Genomic DNA, 27,709 nt, shown 5'->3' on the forward strand with positions numbered 1-27,709 from the left:
ATGAAGACAAGTCATGTAGGAGCAGCACAGAGCTAGTATATTAAAGATTTTAAACTGACTTCCTGGGTGAACTATCATTTCTTTGCCTGACATTAAACGTAGTAATGATTCTGCATTAGACTTGAAGTGGTATAGTACCTGTCGTAGGCCAATCTTCTTGCTGTCCCACATCTGCTTGAAGTTCCAGAAGAAAGGCTGCTCACATTTCTGACAGGAGTCGCTATCCAACCATTCTGGGGTCTGGACAACAACAGATGTCAAGAGTTAAGCATTAGAAAGATTTGATTTATTTCAGGCTGTTTACAGGCTAAGAAATGACTGGACTAAAAATATTATCTGATAAAATTACCAAACTGACAGCAAAAATTAAAGAAAATTGTCATTGGCATACTACTGATAAAAACAGTAAAAAGACAATTGAGATGTTAATGGAAGACAGAATTACAGTGGCTTCAGTATTCTCTATCATGTCAAAATGAAATTAAGTTTTGTTTTTTTTGGGTGGGGGGATTTTCCCCCTTTTTCTCCCCAATTGTACTTGTACTACCCCACTCTTCCAAGCCATCCTGGTCGCTGCTCCACCCCCTCTGCCGATCCAGGGAGGGCTGCAGACTACCACGTCTCCTCCGATACATGTGGAGTCACCAGCCGCTTCTTTTCACCTGACCGTGAGGAGTTTCACCAGGGGCATGTAGCACGTGGGAGGATCCCCCAGTTCCCCCCCCCCTGAACAGGTGCCCTGACCGACCAGAGGAGGTGCTAGTGCAGCGACCAGGACACATACCCACATCCGGCTTCCTACCCACAGACACAGTCAATTGTGTATGTAGGGATGCCCAACTAAGCTGGAGGTAACACAGGGATTCGAACCGGCGATCCCCGTGTTGGTAGGCAATGGAATGGACCGCTATGCCACCCAGATGCCCCTGAAATTAAGTATTTAGAAGGCTTTAGAATGATTGAAAATGAAAACCTGAAAACCACCCACCGAAGTGATAAGAATTCACACCCTTACACTTGCCCCTGAAATTGCAGCAGATCTATTCAGCTTACAAAGGGATTACTCTAAAGATGCTAACAAGGTCCACCCATGTTGATTCTGAAGCTGCCTGTGTTCAATAGCAGAACTGCATTAAAAAAAATATATATATATATATATACACTACCGTTCAAAAGTTTGGGATCACATTGAAATGTCCATATTTTTGAAGGAAAAGCACTGTACTGTTCAATGAAGATAACTTTAAACTAGTCTTAACTTTAAAGAAATACACTCTATACATTGCTAATGTGGTAAATGACTATTCTAGCTGCAAATGTCTGGTTTTTGGTGCAATATCTACATAGGTGTATAGAGGCCCATTTCAAGCAACTATCACTCCAGTGTTCTAATGGTACAATGTGTTTGCTCATTGGCTCAGAAGGCTAATTGATGATTAGAAAACCCTTGTGCAATCATGTTCACACATCTGAAAACAGTTTAGCTCGTTACAGAAGCTACAAAACTGACCTTCCTTTGAGCAGATTGAGTTTCTGGAGCATCACATTTGTGGGGTCAATTAAACGCTCAAAATGGCCAGAAAAAGAGAACTTTCATCTGAAACTCGACAGTCTATTCTTGTTCTTAGAAATGAAGGCTATTCCATGCGAGAAATTGCTAAGAAATTGAAGATTTCCTACACCGGTGTGTACTACTCCCATCAGAGGACAGCACAAACAGGCTCTAACCAGAGTAGAAAAAGAAGTGGGAGGCCGCGTTGCACAACTGAGCAAGAAGATAAGTACATTAGAGTCTCTAGTTTGAGAAACAGACGCCTCACAGGTCCCCAACTGGCATCTTCATTAAATAGTACCCGCAAAACACCAGTGTCAACATCTACAGTGAAGAGGCGGCTGCGGGATTCTGGGCTTCAGGGCAGAGTGGCAAAGAAAAAGCCATATCTGAGACTGACCAATAAAAGAAAAAGATTAAGATGGGCAAAAGAACACAGACATTGGACAGAGGAAGACTGGAAAAAAGTGTTGTGGACGGATGAATCCAAGTTTGAGGTGTTTGGATCACAAAGAAGAACGTTTGTGAGACGCAGAACAAATGAAAAGATGCTGGAAGAATGCCTGACGCCATCTGTTAAGCATGGTGGAGGTAATGTGATGGTCTGGGGTTGCTTTGGTGCTGGTAAGGTGGGAGATTTGTACAGGGTAAAAGGGATTCTGAATAAGGAAGGCTATCACTCCATTTTGCAACGCCATGCCATACCCAGTGGACAGCGCTTGATTGGAGCCAATTTCATCCTACAACAGGACAATGACCCTAAACACACCTCCAAATTGTGCAAGAACTATTTAGAGCAGAAGCAGGCAGCTGGTATTCTATCGGTAATGGAGTGGCCAGCGCAGTCACCAGATCTGAACCCCATTGAGCTGTTGTGGGAGCAGCTTGACCGTATGGTACGCAAGAAGTGCCCATCCAACCAATCCAACTTGTGGGAGCTGCTTCTGGAAGCGTGGGGTGCAATTTCTCCAGATTACCTCAACAAATTAACAGCTAGAATGCCAAAGGTCTGCAATGCTGTAATTGCTGCAAATGGAGGATTCTTTGACGAAAGCAAAGTTTGATGTAAAAAATTTTTTATTTCAAATACAAATCATTATTTCTAACCTTGTCAATGTCTTGACTCTATTTTCTATTCATTTCACAACATATGGTGGTGAATAAGTGTGACTTTTCATGGAAAACACAAAATTGTTTGGGTGATCCCAAACTTTTTTTGTATTTGAAATAAGATTTTTTTTACATCAAACTTTGCTTTCGTCAAAGAATCCTCCATTTGCAGCAATTACAGCATTGCAGACCTTTGGCATTCTAGCTGTTAATTTGTTGAGGTAATCTGGAGAAATTGCACCCCACGCTTCCAGAAGCAGCTCCCACAAGTTGGATTGGTTGGATGGGCACTTCTTGCGTACCATACGGTCAAGCTGCTCCCACAACAGCTCAATGGGGTTCAGATCTGGTGACTGCGCTGGCCACTCCATTACCGATAGAATACCAGCTGCCTGCTTCTGCTCTAAATAGTTCTTGCACAATTTGGAGGTGTGTTTAGGGTCATTGTCCTGTTGTAGGATGAAATTGGCTCCAATCAAGCGCTGTCCACTGGGTATGGCATGGCGTTGCAAAATGGAGTGATAGCCTTCCTTATTCAGAATCCCTTTTACCCTGTACAAATCTCCCACCCTACCAGCACCAAAGCAACCCCAGACCATCACATTACCTCCACCATGCTTAACAGATGGCGTCAGGCATTCTTCCAGCATCTTTTCATTTGTTCTGCGTCTCACAAACGTTCTTCTTTGTGATCCAAACACCTCAAACTTGGATTCATCTGTCCACAACACTTTTTTCCAGTCTTCCTCTGTCCAATGTCTGTGTTCTTTTGCCCATCTTAATCTTTTTCTTTTATTGGTCAGTCTCAGATATGGCTTTTTCTTTGCCACTCTGCCCTGAAGCCCAGAATCCCGCAGCCGCCTCTTCACTGTAGATGTTGACACTGGTGTTTTGCGGGTACTATTTAATGAAGATGCCAGTTGGGGACCTGTGAGGCGTCTGTTTCTCAAACTAGAGACTCTAATGTACTTATCTTCTTGCTCAGTTGTGCAACGCGGCCTCCCACTTCTTTTTCTACTCCGGTTAGAGCCTGTTTGTGCTGTCCTCTGAAGGGAGTAGTACACACCGGTGTAGGAAATCTTCAATTTCTTAGAAATTTCTCGCATGGAATAGCCTTCATTTCTAAGAACAAGAATAGACTGTCGAGTTTCAGATGAAAGTTCTCTTTTTCTGGCCATTTTGAGCGTTTAATTGACCCCACAAATGTGATGCTCCAGAAACTCAATCTGCTCAAAGGAAGGTCAGTTTTGTAGCTTCTGTAACGAGCTAAACTGTTTTCAGATGTGTGAACATGATTGCACAAGGGTTTTCTAATCATCAATTAGCCTTCTGAGCCAATGAGCAAACACATTGTACCATTAGAACACTGGAGTGATAGTTGCTTGAAATGGGCCTCTATACACCTATGTAGATATTGCACCAAAAACCAGACATTTGCAGCTAGAATAGTCATTTACCACATTAGCAATGTATAGAGCGTATTTCTTTAAAGTTAAGACTAGTTTAAAGTTATCTTCATTGAACAGTACAGTGCTTTTCCTTCAAAAATATGGACATTTCAATGTGATCCCAAACTTTTGAACGGTAGTGTATATATATATATCACCGACTTCGTGATGACACAAAGTAGCAGAGCTCATTGGCTGAAATGGCAGAAACTGTCAATAGTAATAATCTTTTCAGCAATTCATATGTTCGGCCTCTGGGAGAGTGGTAAGAAGGAATCCAAACTTCTGAGAAAGACCAACATTAACTCAAGCCTGGACTTTGCTTGAGGCCATGTAACAATATCTGAGACCTAGAAAGTTCTAAACCCAGAAAATTGTATGGTCTCATGAGACTAAAGTTGAACTCTTTAGCCTGAAAGCAAAGGGCTATAATTGGCCCAACACCCAGGAAATACGCTCCCTACCATCGGTCATTGTGGCAGCATCATGCTATGCGGTTGGTTTTCAGCTGGAGGGAGTGGAAAGCATGTTGCCATTAAAGGCAAAATGGATGGAGTCAAATACAAGCAAGACCCTGAGAAGATCCTGTTTCAGTCAGCAACAGATCTATGTTTAGGGCCAAGACTCCAACATGACAATGACTAAAGGCACACAGCAAAACCTACTAAGGAATTACTTAAATGATAATATTCTAGTGTGGCCCTGCAAAAATCCACTGAAAATTAGTGGTATGACATGAAAACTGCTGTCTACTGATGTTCCCCACCTAACTTGGAAATGTTGGAGCAAATTTGCAGGGCAAAACTTCCAAATTCTAACCGTGCAAAGGACACATAGACCTACCTAAGAAGACTCACAACTATAATTGAAGTCATTTCTAAAACATTAACGTTCTTGAATAAAAACAGTTTTGTGTTATAAATGTGTTGAATTTGTTGAGCTAAGGGAAAAAAAAAACATTTAATGACTTTAAAATTTAGTAGGTGTACCAGGAACACAATGAATACTTTCTAAAAGCACGGTTTAAGTGTTTATAAAGGACAGTAATGGGGAAGTGAGCGTTCCTGGTACAGCTCCAAAACAGGTGGCATTATTAAAGTTTCATTTAATCCTTACCCCCCCCCAAAAAACTTTTTTTTCTGATCCAGATGCTACAGGCTACAACTTTGGTGAATTAGCCGTTAGCCTACTAACCCAGCCAGTTAGCATCCCTTCAGTAATGGCTGAGATACCAGGTATGACTGATTGTTTGGGGTCCAACATTCAATAGACTCACTGTTGACTTCATCCAGATGAATGTCTGTTTATTAAGGTTGTGGTATGAGACTGCTGGAACAGAGAGGTTACATTTAAAATGAGCACTCAGGCTAAGTAATGAAGGCGGTGACAAAAGACTGGCACTGAGACAGAATGACAAGTGACCTTTGGCTAATAGAGAAGCAATCAAGACCGGACCAAGTGTCTGGGGACCGGCTGAGGACAGAAGAAGAAGAGAGAGTGCAGGGATCTCCAATTAATCTCAGAGTTCTTCTGTGTGTGTGTGTGTGTGTGAGTGTGTGTGTGTGAGAGAGAGAGAGAGAGAGAGAGAGAGAGAGAGAGAGAGAGAGAGAGAGAGAGAGAGAGAGAGAGAGAGAGAGAGAGAGAGAGAGAGAGAGAGAGAGAGAGAGAGAGAGAGAGAGAGAGAGAGAGAGAGAGAGAGAGAGAGAGAGAGAGAGAGAGAGAGAGAGAGAGAGAGTGTGTATCCCTTTGTGTTTGAATGAAAACCAAAAGGACATTTTGCTAATCTGTTGACCTTTTATGAATCTCAAGAGACAGAGAGAGAGAGAGAGCGCGAGAGGGAGATATTAATCCGCAGCATGAGGGAGAACAAATATAAGCGAACAATCTAAAGCTAATCCAACACTGCTCTGTACGACGTGCACAAACACAGGCAAGGATGGATACGGGGTTGGCTCACGTACACCCACCCGTGCACACACTCGGTATTAGAGACATTTCAGGTAGCTAAGCATCAATGTGTCTTCTGTCAGTGGTGGCTGCACTAGCACCTCCTCTGGTCAGTCAGGGCGCCAGTTCAGGGGGGAGGGGGAACTGGGGGGAATGGCGTGATCCTCCCAAGCGCTACGTTCCCCTGGCGAAACTCCACACTGTCAAGGGAAAAGAAGCGGCTGGCGACTCCACATGTATCAGAGGAGGCATGTGGTAGTCTGCAGCCCTCCCAGGATCAGCAGAGGGGGTGGAGCAGTGACCGGGACGGCTCAGAAGAGTGGGGTAATTGGCTGGATACAATTGGGGAGAAAAAGGGCAACAAAAAAAAACAAACCACAGCATGTGCTCTCATGCTGCTCGTGATTAAATTTTAAAGGAAACACATTCGGATCAGTGTATGTGTGTGTGTGTGTGTGTGTGTGTGTGTGTGTGTGTGTGTGTGTGTGTGTGTGTGTGTGCGTGTGTATGCGGGCATGCACACGCATTATCTTCTCATCCTCTCTCCTCAAACGACTTCTCCATCAGTCCCGCTTCTCCCACCCTCCCTCTCACCTCTTGTCGTGTCACATCCATGTTCCAGATGACAATGCCGCCGTCTGAGCTGCAGGAGATGAGCTGACGAGTATGAGAGGCATAGCACAGGCCCTGCACCTTGTCACTTTTTGAAAAAGCATGCGCACACACACACACACACACACACACAGCAAGAATGAAAAACGTACGAAAGCTGTTTGCATACTTGATTTTGACCTTGATAATGGCATTTTACCTTGAGAGTCAAGAAAGCCTTTCAAAATCACGGTTACTCCAAATCTACTTTCTCCTCAACAGTCAAACATTGCTTTGTCTGATTTCTAAAATCACACAGGACTGAGTGATGAGGAAAACAACTGAAAATTGACACCTTTAAATAGACCCCTGCATATGAATAGTCTTTAGATTGGAAACTGTTCAGGCCTGTATAAATAAAAGTGAATCATCCACACCGATAGTAGATGTGATGTGCGACAGAGAGAGAGAGAGAGAGAGAGAGAGAGAGAGAGAGAGAGAGAGAGACAGAGAGAGACAGAGAGAAATATTGTCTGTGAATGTCTTACTTGTGCCCCTGCAGCTCAATGGCAGTGCCTTTGCGCCCTCCAATGTCCCACATAATGATGGAATGGTCTGAGCTGCCAGAGAACAGCACCCTCTGGACCGGGTCCCAGCACAGCGCTGTCACATTACCTTGGGGGATGGCAGAACACACATGTATACAGACAAGCACACATGGACACATGGAAACACACGCACACACACATGCACACACAGAGGAGAAGACAGTCAAATAAGCGTGCAGGAACACTCCCACACAGTGAAAAGGATCTAAAGAGGCCAGAATCAAGATGGGGATGATCGCTGAAGCATGCTGCAAGACCTAATTTTATCCTCATCTTGTAAACAAACTCCCCTGTCACACATAACACGTATATTTACTGTGTTTCTCCAGGGTCCCTGATCAGCTACATATGCTGTGCCTGAAGGCCCAATACTTTGGCCAATAGTGTTCAACTCATATATTGCAGCCATGGGACAGTTCGGTTTAACTTTCAGCAAAGACAAAGGGCTCTCATGAAGTTGTTGGCATCTGTACACATGACTGTGTAGCTGGTAAAAAATTGTGGCCCCCCCCTCCAAACTACTTCTGCTAAATTCTTTCTTTTAATTACTTACAGCATCCATTCATTCATCCAGACAAGCTTTTGGGTGAGTTGATTTCACTTGTTTTAGTGCTTTTGCAGCTATCTGCTTTTTTGTCTGGCATTTTTACTGTTTGGATTGCTTATCTTACCATCTTTTATCCATCACAGTTTTGTTGTTTGTACAGCCCTTTGCATGGTTTGTTTTTCAGAGTGCTTTATGAAATCAGTTTATTTTTACAGTCGCGAGCCATGTCAGTTGATTTGTCAGTGACCCACGCTCAGTAGCAATAGTGCCGACCTCTCTGCATCCGTGTCTCCTAAAAATCTGCAGAAGCAGCACGGGTCATCGCGCACACACACACACACACACACACACACACACACACACACACACACACACACACACACACACACACACACACATATATGTATATATATACAAGCGGCTTATCCAAAGTCGGGTTGCAGGGATGCTGGAGCCTATCCCAGCAGTCATATGTATGCGTGTGTGTGTTAGTGATAGAATGTGTGACCATTCTATCACTATGTGGGACATGTTGAAACAGCATACATTTTATATTCTAAATGTATGCTATTTCAACCGTGTCCTGGTCATTTATATGCTTTTTCGAAACAAGCCCCAACCCCTTACCGCATTGGCTGTAATGTTTTCTACCCCAACATTGGTTGCTGTGCATTGTAACTACCTACCCCATTGGTTGTAATAGTTCAAATGTTTTCTACTCTGATTGGTCACTGTCCACCAAAATTAGGGCCGTGACACGCGGCAACATAAACTGTGTTTTCTTTGTTGAATCACATTAGCAGCTGATGAGTGCGCGACACACAAAACAAGCTTGTACTGCTATGTATTGAAAGTTTTTTTTCCTACATCTATACTGATATATATATATATATCTCCATCCATCCATTATCTTAACCGTTTATCCTGCTCTCAGGGTCGCAGGGATGCTGGAGCCTATCCCAGCAGTCATTAGGCGACAGGTGGGGAGACACCCTGGACAGGCCTCTAGACCATCACAGGGCCATTGGTAACGTGTCCTACACAAACACACTCTATCCCACATTTGAGCTGTGTCTGAAATCACTCACTCATTCATTACTCCCTATAAAGGGAGTTCTACGTAGAGGACTATATAGTGAGCTCATTGGCAAAATGAAATATATACACACACACACACACACACACAATCACACCCACATACATATATATATATATATATATATATATATATATATATATATATATATATATATATATATATATATATATATATATATATACTTAGCACAGAAAGTAAGGAAATTTGTGTTTGGTAGATTATTTCTTTGTTGTAATATGCTTTTCCCAATGCTTCTTGGCAATACATCTTATATCAGGCAGCTGATTATCAGCACCTGGGGTACCAGAAGCTCAAAACAAGAGTCAATAGCAACAGCAAAATAAGCTGTTTGGCATTGGCAGAGAAGATTTGGCAAATTTTTCATGGGCGCAACCCACATACTCAGCTCTGCTGCTCATCCCACAAATGCATGTTCCTTACAAATGTGGCACCATTTAAAAGGGAAATAAACAGGCTTTCCAAAGGTATAAGATTTATTGCCAAGAAGCATTGTTACAACAAAGAAATAATCTACCAAACACAAATTTCCTTACTTTTTGTGCGAAGTATATATATATATATATATATATATATACACTACCGTTCAAAAGTTTGGGATCACCCAAACAATTTTGTGTTTTCCATGAAAAGTCACACTTATTCACCACCATATGTTGTGAAATGAATAGAAAATAGAGTCAAGACATTGACAAGGTTAGAAATAATGATTTGTATTTGAAAAAGATTTTTTTTACATCAAACTTTGCTTTCGTCAAAGAATCCTCCATTTGCAGCAATTACAGCATTGCAGACCTTTGGCATTCTAGCTGTTAATTTGTTGAGGTAATCTGGAGAAATTGCACCCCACGCTTCCAGAAGCAGCTCCCACAAGTTGGATTGGTTGGATGGGCACTTCTTTGAGCAGATTGAGTTTCTGGAGCATCACATTTGTGGGGTCAATTAAACGCTCAAAATGGCCAGAAAAAGAGAACTTTCATCTGAAACTCGACAGTCTATTCTTGTTCTTAGAAATGAAGGCTATTCCATGCGAGAAATTGCTAAGAAATTGAAGATTTCCTACACCGGTGTGTACTACTCCCTTCAGAGGACAGCACAAACAGGCTCTAACCAGAGTAGAAAAAGAAGTGGGAGGCCGCGTTGCACAACTGAGCAAGAAGATAAGTACATTAGAGTCTCTAGTTTGAGAAACAGACGCCTCACAGGTCCCCAACTGGCATCTTCATTAAATAGTACCTGTTAGAGCCTGTTTGTGCTGTCCTCTGAAGGGAGTAGTACACACCGGTGTAGGAAATCTTCAATTTCTTAGCAATTTCTCGCATGGAATAGCCTTCATTTCTAAGAACAAGAATAGACTGTCGAGTTTCAGATGAAAGTTCTCTTTTTCTGGCCATTTTGAGCGTTTAATTGACCCCACAAATGTGATGCTCCAGAAACTCAATCTGCTCAAAGAAGTGCCCATCCAACCAATCCAACTTGTGGGAGCTGCTTCTGGAAGCGTGGGGTGCAATTTCTCCAGATTACCTCAACAAATTAACAGCTAGAATGCCAAAGGTCTGCAATGCTGTAATTGCTGCAAATGGAGGATTCTTTGACGAAAGCAAAGTTTGATGTAAAAAAAATCTTTTTCAAATACAAATCATTATTTCTAACCTTGTCAATGTCTTGACTCTATTTTCTATTCATTTCACAACATATGGTGGTGAATAAGTGTGACTTTTCATGGAAAACACGAAATTGTTTGGGTGATCCCAAACTTTTGAACGGTAGTGCATATATATATATATATAGATATAGATATAGATATAGATATAGATATATATAGATATATGAAAGATGACATGATCATGTTCACAGACTAATATTTGTATATGGGAAAATTCTGAAAGTAGTAGATAAATACAAGTCTCACAGTCGCAACTGCTCTAAAGCAGGATGCCATAACAGCTTCAGTAGAAAAGATGATTTCCAGATGCATTAGGCAAATGATTATCAATATTTTCTTAATATTGTGTTCGTAAACTGTTGTCTCCCCCCCGCTTTTTCTCCTCAGTCGTATCCAGCCAATTACCCCACTCTTCTGAGCCGTCCCGGTCACTGCTCCAGCCCCTCTGCCAATCCGGGGTGGGCTGCAGACTACCACATGCCTCCTCCAATACATGTGGAGTCGCCAGCCGCTTCTTTTCACCTGACAGTGAGGAGTTTCACCAGGGGGGCGTAGCGCGGGGGAGGATCACGCTCCCCCCCCCCAGTCCCCCTCCCCCCCAGACAGGCGTCCCGACCAACCAGAGGAGGCACTAGTACAGCGACCAGGACATACACCCACATCCGGCTTCCCACCCACAGACACGGCCAATTGTGTCTGTAGGGACGCTGAACCAAGCTGGAGGTAACACGGGGATTCGAACTGACGACAATGGAATAGACTGCCAAGCCACTCGGATGCCTTTAGAAAACTGTTTCGATTGGACAATTGCTAAAGGTCTTTAGTTAGTACAAGGCTTGATTATTGTATGTGTGTGTGTGTGTGTGTGTGCGTGTACCTGTGTGTCCCTTGAAGGTAGTTACAAGGCTACAGCTGTCTTGCTCCAGCTTCAAAATGGTCACCTGACCAGACTGGTCTCCTACAAAGGCATGTCTGGTCTCCATGTCAAACCTGGGAGACGACAGATTAAGGAAGAGAACACTGTGGCCTGATGACTACTGCTGTAGCCTTAGCTTTTACTGGGTCTGTTCAATAGCTCTCCGACCACCAACTATAACTGGACCCGTTCAATTCAGCCAAAACAATCCATTTCCTATCCCAATACCAATCGCAGATAGTTACGGTGTTTGGAACATCACCTTGGTTGATATCTTAATCCAGTCCCCAAATGGTTTACAAATGTGAAGAAAATATTGTGTTGAATATCAGAAAAATTTCAGAAGACAACAAAATGGCCATAATCATCTCACTGGCTTGACTTTCAGTCCTTCGAATGGCCTTTCTGAGAGTCCCAACATACACTTTCTTTTCTGACTAGGTTGACCTGCAGAATGGAAAAAACAAAACAAAACACTTTAACCTAAAAAGAGCAACCTAACCGTTTTATCTAAAACAAACAAAACAATGTTGTGTTTACTGGGGCAGTGGTTCTCAATCAGGTCTTCAGATGCCGACAATACTGCTGGTTTTCAAAAAAAAAATTCACCCCTTTTCTTCCCCAATGGTACTTAGCCAATTACCCACTCTTTTGAGCCGCCCCAGTTGCTGCACCACCCCCTCTGCCGATCCGGGGAGGGCTGCAGACTACCACATACCTCCTCTCATACATGTGGAGTCCCCAGCCACTTCTTTTCACTTGACAGTGAGAAGTTTTGTCAGGGGGATGTAGCGCATGGGAGGCTCCGCTATTCCCCCCTGTTCCCCCTCCCCCCTGAACAGGCGCCACAACTGACCGGAGGAGGCGCTAGTGCGGCGACCAGGACACATACCCACCTCCAGCTTCCCACCCGCAGACACAGCGAGTTGTTTCTGTAGGGACACCTGACCAAGCCGGAGGCAACACGGGGATTCGAACCGGTGATCCCTGTGTTGGTAGGCAACAGAACAGACTACTACACTCCTCGGATGTCTGGTTTTCAATTCTACCAAGGAGTTCGTCACATCCTCCTGTTGTTCCAGGTCTAAACCTCTGTTGTTGGAGGATGGAATAACTGGTGAATATAATAAACCACTTAGCAGAATAGGAAACGAGCAGTACTGGTGGTATCTGAGGACCGGCTTGAGAACCCCACTACTGGGGGGGTTCATTAAGCGACAACCCCAAATTGATATGTGTGCGTTTAGCACATCATTTCCATTCCCTGTTTATGTCAAACCCTTTACCTTAAAGTAACAATCTCAAAGAGTCTCTCTTAAATGCAATGTCCATTTAGTTACTATCTTTGGCCAAACGAGGTGACACTATGATGAATCAGACTACGGACCTGTGATGGAAGCGCTTACATTTGCAGTAATACGGAATAATACAATTGTGTGTTTACGGTGACATTCCCATCAAAAACCCAAGTGCCACACAGGAAGTGATGAGTTTTATGTCAGCCGGCAGCGGTTGGTCCACCGGAGAGCAGAAGGTAGAAAAAACGCTTTGTTCTGGTGTTGTGGTGGACAAACTATTTATTAGTTCATAATTCCTGGGAAGTGTACACCAAAAAAGAATTCAACCTGAATCGTCGATATTGCCACTTTAAAGTCTGAATAAAAAGAGTTACTGAAATCATGTCCAAAGTCACTTTAAGTCGGACCGATATCCTTATTCAAATTTGACTTTTCCAGTCTACAATCCCTGAACACAGCATTAGAAAACATTCGGCAACATTTTTCATTTGTAAAGGATTCAATCCGTTTTTGATATCTCTAGCCACAATTGTTCTCATTTGTCTCAAGAGCTGTGAGGGGGTTGCCTCGTCCTCATTAATATTCATGAGCTGACCTTTGAGTGACAAGGGTTGGCAGTAAGGGTGGACAGGGTGTTGTACTTTGATCAGAATGGCTGCATGCAGTAAATGAGTGTATCTGATGGCATCATGAGTGTCCAAAAAAAATAAAGATTTTCTGAGGTAAGATGAACTAGGAGAAACTCTTAAAAAGAAAAATATAGAGAATCTGAATTTTTACCTTTCATAGTTACACTTTCTTTGTAGAAGGAGACAGTACAAAATGCATGATGGCTAAAGTAATACATGATGTTAGAAAATACTAGTGTTTCAATTCCTTTTCGACTCTAGATTTTCTTGTAACCATCCACATTTGGTTTCAATCTTTTTCTCCCCTTCCTTTCTTTGCCAGTAAACCTAGGGAGTGTAATTGGTTGCACACTAAGGCTAACAGAATTGCAGCAGTCTGATAATTTCATAGAGGGCTCATCGGTTGTTGCAGAGTGCTCTCACAGCCTTTCATCTGGCAATTACAGATATCTATCCCATCCGTTTCCTTGACAACAGCATGACTGATGCCTATTGTTAGCCTTTCCCAATAATGAAAGCTACCTGAAGTCATATTTTACTCAGACTTTGTTTTAATGGCTCTGCTGGAAGAAAATGAGGTCTAAACATAGATTATGTTGTCATAATAAGGACCAAGCTGGGGCAGAAACTCCAAAAATGGCTTGTCAGTTAAAACTCGCATTGCTCCGTTCTACACCATTCAACTGCAAGCTTTGCTGACAAGTTCATCGGCCACAGTCTATAACTGAGCAAAATAGCTGGCAAATCACTGTATTTAACGTGACAAGGGACCGAGGGGCCGGCCCCGCCACCCAGAAAGCCTCCGAGAGGGGTTCTACAGCGAGGGAGCAAATCTGCAAAAGATACTGTAGTCCGGAGACGGAGGCTGCCGTTCGGTAGATTCCCAGCTGCTGACCGCTCTCCGAGCAGTGCCAGGTGAAGTTCTTGTCCTGACCTGTGCTGAGGACCCACTCCATCTCCAACACAAACAGCACTACGGTCACTCTGCCCTGGTGGGCTGCAGGGAGACACGGGCACACAAAGACACACCGTTTTAGATACGCTTTCAGAATCACAACCACTTTTATCACCAAGTACAATAAACGTTCAGGAATTTGCCTCCCGATGTCGGCACAGATACTTTTTTTGGCAACTTGTTGTGCAGAGAATCTCATTACACACTTAAAACACACAATGCAGTGTAGTCAATGTAAACAATAACTTTACATACAGTGAAAAAATATAAGATGGACAGCAGACTATAAAACTCAGTTTGCATTAATTTAACAATTAATCTTTGATGGTGATAAGCTTCAAGTTGTCGGGCGTATAGTGTAAATGCAGCCGTGGACTGGTGGTGCTTTGATCCAGGCTTAAAATGAAGTTCAGAAAATAAATTACGACCACTGGGGAAGGCACATTTCTGAGAATGTATAATGTGCTAAAGTCAAAAGTAGATAGTGGTGTATAGCTGTTTGTATATCTGCAGGTATCTTAATTATTAGTTCGTTTAACTGCTGCAAAAGCAGAAGTAAGATTTAGGGATTTGGAAGGTTTGCAGAGGGTCAAACTGGAGGTGGACTGATTAAAGAGGGTATCAGGGACTAAAGCCTCCTTCTCTGGCCAAACTGTATGATGGATAAGTAAGAAACTAATGAAGCAGCTAACGTAACCTTCACAGAATTATTTTAAAAGGTAACAGTTTATATAGAAAAATAGATACACACATACAGTACCAGTCAAAGGTTTGGACACATCTGATTGAATGATTTTCAAAATCTTGAACTCATTGCCCATTTATTAATTTTTTCCCAAAACAATTTTAAATTTAAAAAAAAAATCTGAACTGCTTATTACCGCTCTCAGGGATGCAGGAATGCTGGAGCTTATCCCAGCATTCATTGGGCGGCAGGCGGGGAGACACCCTGGGCAGGCCACCAGGTTATCACAGGGCCGACACACACACACACACACACACACACACACACACACACACACACTCATACCTAGGGAATATTTAGTATGGCCGAGTCACCTGACCTATGTGTCTTTGGACTGTGGGAGGAAACCGGAGCCCCCGCAGGAAACCCACGCAGAGAACATGCAAACTCCACACAGAGGACAACTCGGGACGAGTCCCAAGGATGGACTACCCCAGGGCTCGAACCCAGGACCTTCTTGCTGTGAGGTGACTGCACTAACCACTGCACCACCATGCCGCCATGGTTTTGAAATGTTTTGAAATGCCCCAAACCCCAACAGGTTGTTTCATTTCATACTTAAGTGAAATTTAGTAAAAATGAAGAAAAACCCCACCCTATGAGAAGGCCAGAAATAAATGTCAGATAAAGTTAGAATAAAGTTGTCAGCCAACAGTAAATCAGTTCATGTTTGGATGGCTAATTTAAAAAAGTGGGCTTAGACTCTGACCGGCTGTAAGAGAGACACATCCAGCTCAGATGTGTTGCGCTTTGCTTTGGAAGATACGCAAATCAGTGACATGACACTCGTCATAGTGGTAAACAAAGGTGACACGTTTTGAAAGAAACCAACCACAGTGCCCTCTGGGTTTCCTTTCCCTGCCATTTGCAACACTGGCTGACACATACACAGACAGAAAAGACACACAGACAGATTGACAAACAGACAGACAGACCCCCCCCACACACACACACAAACCCAGACAGACAGACAGACCCTCCACACACAGACAGACAGACAGACTGACAGATAAACACAGACAGACCCCCACCCACACACACAGATAGACAGACAGACAGACAGACAGACAGACACACACACACACAGACAGACAGACACACACACACACAAAGACAGACAGACACACACACAAAGACAGACAGACAGACAGACAGACAGACAGACCCCCCCCCCCACACACACACACACATACATGTGCATGCACACACGCGTGCACATTTCCCGTCTCACCCTGGTACGTGCGCGCTGGTGTCATCTTGTTGTAATCTTCTGACAGGATGAACTCCTGAAAGACAGGAAGTGAGCAAACATGAAGTCTAAGATTTGTCAGCAGACCTCCACATTCCTCATACTACCTTACTACTCAATGGGTATAATGTGGTGATGTGAATAAATATCTGTAATCACCAATGACATTTAACACCAATAATATCCAACATTTACTCAAAGTTCAATTTTACCACTGACGAAACATTTCAAATCAACCTTCCCAAATGTTTGGTTAAAATATAAATGCATTTTTGCTTCAGAGGCATATTTTCCAAAATGACATTCATACTTAAAAATTCCCAATTTTACACATTTACTACACCAGAAAAGGTATCAAACACCGATGGACCATTAACTGGTAGTAATGGGGGGGGGGTATAAGTGTTAATCTTCTCATTTTCTCCTTTTAAAATAACCAAATTTGCTTTAAAAAAAAAAAAAGACACCAGCCACTCTCTAATCTCATACGTGGGCTGCATAGCCCCAGTGATCATTCTGTGCTGATCCCATTAAGAGCTAATCGAGAACTCATGTAGGAGACCAGCCAGGCAGTCGCTCAAACCATTGATTGGTGGAGAGTCTGGAGGGCCGGCTGGACGACACTGGAGGAGAGAGGTGTTCTGCTGAGATCCGATGAAATATGAGAACATGACAAAACCAGCCCTAACTTACACTGGTGTGTGTGTGTGCATGTGTGTGTTGGGGTTTGACAGTATTTCATTCACGACCATGGCCAAATGCAAATGACTAGAGCAAAAAGCTGCAGGTCTGTGCACGGGTCAGTAGACTGAGTGCACAAAAGAAATACAGCTCCTGAATTAATAGTGTGATTCTCTCTGTGGCCTGTGACAACCATATTAAAAACATGTGCCCTCGTAGTACTTTAGATTGCTTTGGGTTTAAGTGTCCAGCAAACGTGTTGTGCAGCCGCTTTGCGTGATAGAACCGGCTTGGTGAAAGGTTTTTGCAAAAAAAAACAAAAAAACAAAAAAAAAAACAATTTAAATCATCCATCCATCCATCCATCCATTATCCAAACCGCTTATCCTGCTCTCAGGGTCGCAGGGATGCTGGAGCCTATCCCAGCAGTCATTGGGCAGCAGGCGAGGAGAAACCCTGGACAGGCCGCCAGGCCATCACAGGGCCCACACACACACACACACACACACACACACACACACACACACACACACACACACACATTCACACCTAGCGACAATTTAGTACAGCCGAGTTACCTGACCTGCATGACTTTGGCCTGTGGGAGGAAACCGGAGCACCCGGAGGAAACCCATGCAGACACAGGGAGAACATGCAAACTCCACACACAGGACGAATATCTTTTTTTGGGGGGGATTTTTCCCCTTTTTTCCCTCTTCCCAATTGTACCCGGCCAATTACCCCACTCTTCCAAGCCTTTCCGGACGCTGCTGCACCCTCTCTGCTGATCCGGGGACAGCTGCAGATTACCACATGGCTCCTCCGACATGTGGCGTCACCAGCTGCTTCTTTTCACCTGACAGTGAGGAGTTTCACCAGGGGGACGTAGCGCATGGGAGGATCATGCTATTCCCCCCCGAACAGGCGCCCCGACCAACCAGAGGAGGCGCTAGTGCAGTGACCAGGACACATACCCACATCCGGCTTCCCACCCGCAGACACAGCCAATTGTGTCCGTAGGGTCACTCGACCAAGCCGGATGTAACACGGGGATTCGATCTGGCAAACCCAGTATTGGTAGGCAACGAGTAGACCGTTACGCTACCCGGACGCCCCAAAATCAAAAATATCTTACATAATACAGCAGTTATAGTCAATTTGCTCAAAACAACAACAACAACAAAACCTAAACTGCATTCAGCTTTGATACATTTGAATAGCTTGGCCTCTTGTATTAAGTACAAGACAGCAGGAGAAGAAGGGGACTTCTTGCTACGAATAAAATTACTTAGAGTAGATAACTGGAAAACACCTGTATGTAATTTGGCTCTCTTCATTTATCTGTCGTGAAAAGATTCATTGTGAAAATGAGAACCAAGTACATATTAAATTTTGAAGTAGCAGATCAGGAAAGGCCTCATCAGAGGCTTGGTCCTGGTGTGAGCGAGCTAACTTAGTTTAATCGCATGAAATGTGCTCTCACTTGAGCGCCTTCCTCATTTTCCCCAAAATACTGTCAGATATGGAGTGTTATTCCATTTTACTGGCAAAAACAAGGCAAAGTGGCTTTGTGGAAATCCCTTGTCTTCCACCTAGGATCTTTCTATCAACAAGCTGACAAGAATATGACCTCTGAACGGACTATGTCTTCCACAGACTATTACAACTAAAAAAAAAACTGACAGCCCTGGGACTCATCGAGAAAAAGAGAGGAAAGACAGACACGTATATTTAAAGTTTGGAGGGGGGGAATAGATTTTATGTACAACTTACAGAGACGATTCCGCTGTCCATACCAACCGACAGCCTCCTGGTCTCTGGGTTAAAGGACATGCAGGAACATGAGGCTGAGGAAATGAGACAACACATGACTGTTACACTCCGTGTGCACGTGTGTGTGCACGTGAGTGTGTGCATTCATGCTCGTGTGTTCAACACGTAAATAAGATGGTAGTCACAGAACTTTTGAGTAATTCTTTCAAGACCATAATTTTACTACTGATGTGAACATTTGTCATTATGACAGTGTTGTGCAACTTGTTGCTCCATTTCTGTTCTGCTGAGCATTGCATTTATGGAACTGACAGGGCAACCATTGCTTTTCTTACTTACAAAACTAATGTTAACACAATAGTGTTTTTTTTCTTCCCTTTTACATTTGTTTTATATTTCTTTGCCACTTTGCTGATGAATGCTGATAAATGGGCTCATGAAAACAGTTGTTAGATGTCTTTATGCAAGCTCAATAATCCAGATAAGGAAATCACAACAAGTTGAATCACTTCATCTGGATACAACGTTTATTGAGAGAGAAACGTTTTCACCTCTTCAGTCTAAACTGACTGCAGTTGAGACTGAAGAGGTCACTTGGAGTCAAAGAGGCCATTTATGTGAAGAGGGAACGACTATCCCTGAACCGAGAAGGGGGCCTAAGAGTACATCTGTCGCAATTTTACAATGCTGTGATTGCAAAAATTCCCAAATCGTCTGTGAATAGTGCACATGGCCACTGTAACTCTATTTAACACTCATGGCAATTTGCATATGAAACCAATCGTTGGTTTCAGTCGTTATGCCACTGTGTTGTTTATAAGGCTGGGATACCTGCAGTCAGTTGAGACTGAAGAGGTCACTTATGCCCCTTTTCCACTGCATTGTACTGGCTCAACTCGACTCTCCTCTATTCGACTCTACTCGCTTTACTTTTTGGAATTTCTTTTTCAACTGCAGATAGTATCACCTCAGGGCAAAGCCCTGCTGGTCATTTGTGGGCATGCTGACTAGTTTTTTTTTTAATTTTATTTATATTTAAATAAATATACATATATTTATTTATATTTTATTTATTTATTGATAGTGGTATTTTAATGTAACCTTTTAGTATCAGCTCAGCTCACTTGGAACCTCGACGGAAGTGGTACCAAAAAAGAATCTGGTACCAGGTACTATCCCTAACTTTCGCCCAATGGAAACCCGAAAAAAAGCAAGTAGAGTTGAGTTGAGTTGAGCCGGTACAATGCAGCAGAAAAGGGGCATTGGATGAGTGATGAAACGTTTCTCTCTCAATAAACGTTGTGTCCAGATGAACTGACTCAACCTTCTTTGATATTCACAGAGGATTTGGGAATGGTTGCAATCACAGCATTGTGAGATGGTGACAGAAGAGCGACCTCATCAGGCCAGGACTCCGCAGTTTACACCCATCTATAGGCCAGTGGCCATTCTTTCAAGGATGAGGATGTGCACATCCTTGATAGGGAGGAACGCTGGTTTGAACGGGGAGTCAAAGAGGCCATCTATGCGAAGAGAGAACGACCACCCCTGATCCGGGGGAGGGGGCAGCTAAGAGTACATCTGTTGCAACCATTCCCAAATCCTCTGTGAATAGTACACATTGCCATTGAAACTCTTGTTAATGGTCACAAAAAATTTGCACGTGAAACCGATTGTTGGTTTCGGTCGTTATGCCACTGTATTGTTTATAAGGGTGGGGACACCTGCAGTCAGTTGAGACTGAAGAGGTCTCTGAGATGGGTGATGAGATGTTTCTCCTAATAAACATTATGTCCAGAAGAACTGACTCATCTTTCTGTGATTTCCTTAACTGGAATATTCAGCATGCATAAAGACATTTCAAGTAAAAGCTTCTGAAGCAAAGCAACCTCCCAGAACTGACTTGAAAGTCAAATTTCAATAAATGGCGTGTTATTATTACTAGTGCATGTGTTCAAATTAAAATCATACAATAAATTCAAACAAAAGCCGGAGACTCGGTAGGCAGAGGAACAAACCTTCTCAGTATTCAGTCAACTTGAGAAATGAGGAAAACTTCTACAAACCCCAATTCCAGTGAAGTTGGGACGTCGTGTAAAATGTGAATAAAAACAGAATACAACGGTTTGCAAATCCTTTTCGATCTATATTCAATTGAATACACTACAATGACAAGATATTTAATGTTCAAACTGATAAACTTTATTGTTTTTTGCAAATATTCACTCATTTTGAATTTGATGCCTGCAACACGTTCCAAAGAAGCTGGGACAGGGGCAACAAAAGACTGGGAAAGTTGAGGAATGCTCAAAAAACACCTGTTTGGAAAATTCCACAGGTGAACAGGTTAACTGGAAACAGGTGAGTGTCATGATTGGGTATAAAAAGAGCATCCCCGAAAGGCTCAATCGTTCACAAGCAAGGATGGGGCAAGGTTCACCACTTTGTGAACAACTGCGTGAGCAAATAGTCCAACAGTTTAAGAACAACGTTTCTCAACGTACAATTGCAAGGAATTTAGGAATTTCATCATCTACAGGCCATAATATCATCAAAAGATTCAGAGAACCCGGAGAAATCTCTGCACGTAAGCGGCAAGGCCGAAAACCAACATGAATGCCTGTGACCTTCGATCCCTCAGGGGGCACTGCATTAAAAACCGACATCATTCTGTAAAGGATATTAACACGTGGGCTCAGGAACACTTGGGAAAACCATTGTCAGTTAACACAGTTCATCGCTACATCTACAAGTGCAAGTTAAAACTACCATGCAAAGCGAAAGCCATATATCAACACCACCCAGAAACGCCGCCGGCTTCTCTGGGCCCGAGCTCATCTGAGATGGACTAACGCAAAGTGGAAAAGTGTGCTGTGGTCTGACGAGTCCACATTTCAAATTGTTTTTGGAAATCACGGACGTTGTGTCCTCCGGGCTAAAGAGGAAAAGGACCATCCAGATTGTTATCAGCGCAAAGTCCAAAAGCCAGCATCTGTGATGGTATGGGGGTGTGTTAGTGCCCATGGCATCATGGGTAACTTGCACATCTGTGAAGGCACCATTAATGCTGAAAGGTACATACAGGTTTTGGAGCAACATATGCTGCCATCCAAGCGATGTCTTTTTCAGGGATGTCCCTGCTTATTTCAGCAAGACAATGCCAAGCCACATTCTGCACGTGTTACAACAGCGTGGCTTCGTAGTAAAAGAGTGCAGGTACTAGACTGGCCTGCCTGCAGTCCAGACCTGTCCCCCATTGAAAATGTGTGGCGCATTATGAAGCACAAAATACGACAACGGAGACCCCGGACTGTTGAGCAACTGAAGTCGTACATCAAGCAAGAATGGGAAAGAATTCCACCTACAAAGCTTCAACAATTAGTGTCCTCAGTTCCCAAATGCTTATTGAGTGTTGTTAAAAGGAAAGGTGATGTAACACAGTGGTAAACATGCCCCTGTCCCAGCTTTTTTGGAACGTGTTGCAGGCATCAAATTCAAAATGAGTGAATATTTGCAAAAAAAAACAAAGTTATCAGTTTGAACATTAAAAAGCTTGTCTTTGTAGTGTATTCAATTGAATATAGGTCGAAAAGGATATGCAAATCATTGTATTTTGTTTTTATTTACGTTTTACACAACATCCCAACTTCATTGGAATTGGGGTTTGTATTTGAACTCTAAATTTACCTCAGCGCACCAAAAAACACCATGAATATTTTTTTATGTTGCGATTTTAGCAGTTTAGAAGATTGGCTGAAGTTTGTGCCTTTAGTTTGACCTTAAAGGAACACCTGACAACAAGACGGAAGGACTTATTATTTCCTACACTGGCCCCGACTCTGAAACGACTCTCTTTCTTCACCTCTGGAAATATAGAGGGGACCTTCTCAAACTTGAACGTTCCTAAAAAACACTCAAGTACTCAAGTAGAGGAGGCGTCCGGTTGGCGTAGCGGTCTATTCCGTTGCCTACCAACACGGGGATCGACACTTCGAATCCCTGCATTACCTCCGGCTTGGTCGGGCGTCTCCACAGACACATGTGGGTGTGTGTCCTGGTCACTGCACTAGTGCCTCCTCTGGTCACCTGTTCGAGGGGGGGGGGGATAGCATGATCCTCCCACGTGCTACATCCCCCTGGCGAAACTCCTCACTGTCAGGTGAAAAGAAGTGGCTGGCGACTCCATGTGTATCAGAGGAGACATGTGGTAGTCTGCAGCCCTCCCCAGATCAGCAGAGAGGGTGGAGCATGACCAGAACGGCTTAGAAGCATGCGGTAATTGGCCGGATACAATTGGGGAGAAAGGGGGGGGGGAATCCAAAAAAAAAACACTCGAGAAGGAAAGGAACAGAGGAGGATGAGTTTCTTTGAATCCTGTCCCTGTGCAGGTATTAATGATCTGTCTGGTGCTTCAAACAGGAGAGCTAACCAGAGCCAAACTGGCGAGCACCAAACCAAAGACGTCGAAACGACAACAACACAGCATTAGTGTCATTAACAAGTACCATCTCATTACCGGCTGCAGGGTTGCTTATGAGCATCATTACAACTTTCAGTTTCAATTTGGTTTCTCTCACTCACAAAATAAAAGTGAGAAAGAAATTGCATTTCTTTCAGGACTGGCAGCCTATTGAAGTATTTGGTTGGTTAAACTTGTTAAAAGGCAATTTCGGAAAACATGACCTAGGTTGACTTTTTGGTATGAAAATAAAAATTGGCATAATATATAGGTTTCAAATTTTTTTTTTGTAATAATCCAAATGTTCACTGCAGCAATTTCCTGTCTGAGTTGGCTGAGATTTAGAAGACAGAAAACACTGGCAATGAATGTAGCAGCAGAGTCTTTGAATTTGGATGGACGGTGCCAGAGGTGAGAGCCAGAGAGAGACTCAGTGCAGATGCACAAAAATCATAAGCGTCTGCACAACACATCTTAACAGTGTGGGCTCTGAAACCCATCCTGGGAGATTTTACGAAGTTCACAGAATTTCCATTGGTGTTTCTTCTTCATTATATATGGATCATGTTCATGCATAGCTTTTACTTGACAATAATTCTTAACTACTGTCGTTTTTACAGACAGGAGAGGCACAGTTACTGTGGATGTCTCGCTCATATCCATTTTTATGTCAGTCTGCTAACATATTTAATATAACTGACAATGCCAATATTTTCAATGGTAGTCATACTGAAAGCAACATGGGATTATCTTTAGCACAAATGAGTGAAAATATAATTTGAAGGAGACGATGACATCATGCATAGTATTAGGTGTTAAGCGAAACCATTACTTTTGGGTTTTTTGTTTTTTTTTTTTTTTAGAAACCACAACGAATTCACACGTCAGTTTGAAGCTACAATCACTCCTGGCAAGCTCTTCTTTGCAGGTATGCAGTCTACGAGTCATAAAATATTCATTACCCACTCGTCCACATCCGTGACGTATCTGGTTACACTGAAAAAACTTGCCCTCATGCAAACTGATGCAAGGTGGTTAGAGAAAAAAAAAGTGTATTATGTAAACAAAAGTAGTTTGACTTGAATTAGTATTTGTTGCCAAGAATGATACAATATGAGACAGACAGACAGACAGACAGACAGACAGACAGACAGACAGACAGACAGACAGACAGACAGACAGACAGACAGACAGACAGACAGACAGACAGACAGACAGACAGACAGACAGACAGACAGACAGACAGACAGACAGACAGACAGACAGACAGACAGACAGACAGACAGACAGACAGACAGACAGACAGACAGACAGACAGACAGACAGACAGACAGATAGATAGATAGATAGATAGATAGATAGATAGATAGATAGATAGATAGATAGATAGATAGATAGATAGATAGATAGATAGATAGATAGATAGATAGATAGATAGATAGATAGATATTATCGTATTAGAAAACTGACAAGAAAACCAGCTTACTTGGCATCGTCTGGTAGACACTTGGCCAATACTGGCCACTGTCCCTCTTCAGCCATACCCGAATTGTCCTGTAGGATTAGGGGGAAACGTAAACTGGGTTGCCCATTGGAGGGTTATTATAGAACCTCGATGCAATTACAAGCATTACACAATTCCTTTAGGCTACAAACACATGCAATCAACCTTAGGCTTACACTGTATACACACGCTCCAAGCCAGCAAAGGAAACACAAACAGCCCAGGCAAGTGCAGTGTGTACACACACTGCAAGGCAAAGTACAGAAATGGGAGATCTAGGTGAAAGAAAGACGAACACTTGTCCAGCTAAATCCACCATGATAGAAGAGCCATGCTTCACATCTCTGACTGACCCACGCGGCTCATCACTGGTGGAGCTCGGCCCACACTTTTGTTAAGAATGGATGGGGTGGAATACTAAGTTCTGCATTCTATCATGCTGAATTAACAATGAAGGATCGTGAAGGAAGAGAAATCTGTAAAAAAAAAAAAAAAAAAAAAAAAAACCAAAGCCATGATTTGAGAACAGTGTTGAGTCTTAAAACGCATTCACAGTCTTAAGAGAGCAGTTAATAGCCTTTTGAACATATGAGTCTCAGCAGGCACTAAAAGCGTCACCTGATCTACTGTGTTAAGAGGAATAACATGTTTTTCCCCTAAAAATAACACCATGATACCAAATTTTAATAGACCAATGAAAATCACTTGGTTGACCCTACAAAATGTTACATAGCCTGTTACTTGTCAAACAGTGGGAAAATATTAACACTGGCCCAATTTGCTGTACTGGAATGACTTTAGGTCACCTGACTATGACCTTTATCTATTACAGAATTAAGGCTCGGCAATATGGACAAAATCAGACATCACAATGTTTTTGACTGAATATCTCCATATGGATATTTTGATGATATTGTAGCGATGATTATTGGTACTCTCACAAAATATTAACACAACAACATTTTTGATAAACAGTCATTCGAAATGTGGATATGATGTCCGAACAGGTAGAGACAAATAATATAACTGCTAGAACAGTCTAAGAAATTCAGAAAATCGCATCTCTTTACTGTAATGCAACCTTCAAAACCAGGAAAAGACAACACTTGTGTCATATCACGATATCCAAAATCCCAGATGATCTACTACTACTTTCGGCTGCTCCTGTTAAGGGTCGCCACAGTGGATCACCCGTTTCCATCTATTCCTGTCCTCTGCATCTTTCTCTGTCGTGCCAGCCACCTGCATGTTCTCTCTCAGCACATCCATAAACCTCCTCTTTGGCCTTCCTCTTTTCTTCTTCGCTGGCAGCTCCATCTTCAGCATCCTTCTCCCAATATACCCAGCATCTCTCCTCTGCACATGTCTAAACCATCTCAATCTTGCCTCTCTTGCTTTGTCTTTAAACCGCCCAACCTGAGCTGTCCCCCTAATATACTCATTCCTAATCCTGTCCTTCTTTAGCACTCCCAATGAAAATCTTAGCATCTTCAACTCTGCCACCTCCAGCTCTGCCTCCTTTCTTTTTGTGCCACTGTCTCCAAACCATACAACATAGCTGGTCTCACTACCATCTTGTAAACCTTCCCTTTAACTCTTGCTGGTACCCTTCTGTTGCAAATCACTCCTGACAGTCTTTTCCGCCCACTCCACCCTGCCTGCCCTCTCTTGTACACCTCTCTTACACACTCCCCATTACTTTGAACAGCTGACCCCAAGCATTTAACTCATACGCTTTCGTCACCTCTACTCCTTGCATCCTCACCATTCCACTGTCCTCCCTCTCATTCACGCATATGAAATTCCATCTTTCCCCTACTGACTTTCATTCCTCTTCTCTCCAGTGCATATTTCCACCTCTCCAGGCTCTCCTCAACGTGCAACCTACTCTCACTACAGAGCACGTCATCTGCAAACATCATAGTCCACGAAGACTCCTGCCTGATCTCGTCCGTCAACCTGTCCATCATCAAGAGTCGATCCTTGATGAAATCCCACCTCCAACGTGAACCCATCCATCATTACTACTGCACACCTCACCACTGTCACACTGTCCTCATACATATCCTGTACCACTCTTACATAGTTGTCACACAGTCAACTTGTTACACAGCCAACGCCAGGCCTCACCTGGCGTTGACTGTGTTTTTGGTGTCGTCATGTGGAGTACGGGGAGGTATGTCAAGGATGTCTGGCTGGGAGAGCTGGTTTTGGATAGGCTGAGGGAGCCTAGTCTGCTGCATGCGGTGGGCCCAGGGACCGTGGTCCTGCCTGGAGCTGCGCCCGAAGAGGAAACACCGAGGGTGGTCTGAAAGTACATGGAAGCGGGGCAGGCTAAGCTAACTGCTAGCCCACGCAGACCGGCAGTTCCGACAGTCATCCTGGCTTGCGTTCACTCTCTTGGACAGTGAAATGTTTATATATATATATGTGTGTGTGTGTGTGTGTGTGTGTGTGTGTGTGTGTGTGTGTTGGATATATGTATTCTTGTAGTTTTTGGATATGTTTTGTCTTTGTGTTGCACTACTGTGGGCTGGGGGGAACGATCATTTCATGTACTTGCGTACATGAAATGAATCATCAGCTTATGGCATGAAACAGGCTTGTACTGTCTCATAAAGAATTTACTTGAATCACTGGTGAGTGTGTGTGTGTGTGTGTGTGTGTGTGTGTGTGTGTGTGTGTGTGTGTGTGTGTGTGTGTGTAGCGTTTTTTTCCGAAACCGTCAATGGCGTTATAAGTGCTCAACTAATGAGGAGCGGAATATCAACACAGATACAGAAGAAAAAAAAAGGTTTTAAAGCATATCAGTACAGGCCTGTTTCGTGCATCGTGCACTCATCAGCTGCTAATCTGTATATATATATATATATATATATATATATATATATATATATATATATATATATATATA

The 27,709-nt window shown here is 43.0% G+C and overlaps 1 protein-coding gene across 3 annotated transcripts in view; it reads right to left on the bottom strand.

Moving 5' to 3' along the window:
- The window catches only part of wdfy2 (WD repeat and FYVE domain containing 2), a 33,984-nt gene that overhangs the window by 4,695 nt on the left and 1,580 nt on the right, over positions 1 to 27,709 (bottom strand). For all 3 annotated transcript variants that reach the window (XR_008810989.1, XM_056289192.1, XM_056289191.1), the window contains 8 exons: positions 24,778 to 24,845; positions 18,833 to 18,906; positions 16,361 to 16,415; positions 14,276 to 14,426; positions 11,464 to 11,576; positions 7,197 to 7,323; positions 6,652 to 6,757; positions 139 to 240 (listed from right to left, as the gene is read on the bottom strand). Coding sequence is in view for 2 of the 3 variants with exons in the window: in XM_056289192.1 (XP_056145167.1) it covers positions 139 to 240; positions 6,652 to 6,757; positions 7,197 to 7,323; positions 11,464 to 11,576; positions 14,276 to 14,426; positions 16,361 to 16,415; positions 18,833 to 18,906; positions 24,778 to 24,845 (796 nt within the window). In the remaining variant the exon portion in view is untranslated. The remainder of the gene's footprint in view (positions 1 to 138; positions 241 to 6,651; positions 6,758 to 7,196; positions 7,324 to 11,463; positions 11,577 to 14,275; positions 14,427 to 16,360; positions 16,416 to 18,832; positions 18,907 to 24,777; positions 24,846 to 27,709) is intronic.

Source organism: Lampris incognitus, chromosome 11 (assembly GCF_029633865.1).
Source record: "Lampris incognitus isolate fLamInc1 chromosome 11, fLamInc1.hap2, whole genome shotgun sequence".
NCBI classification, from domain to species: domain Eukaryota; kingdom Metazoa; phylum Chordata; class Actinopteri; order Lampriformes; family Lampridae; genus Lampris; species Lampris incognitus.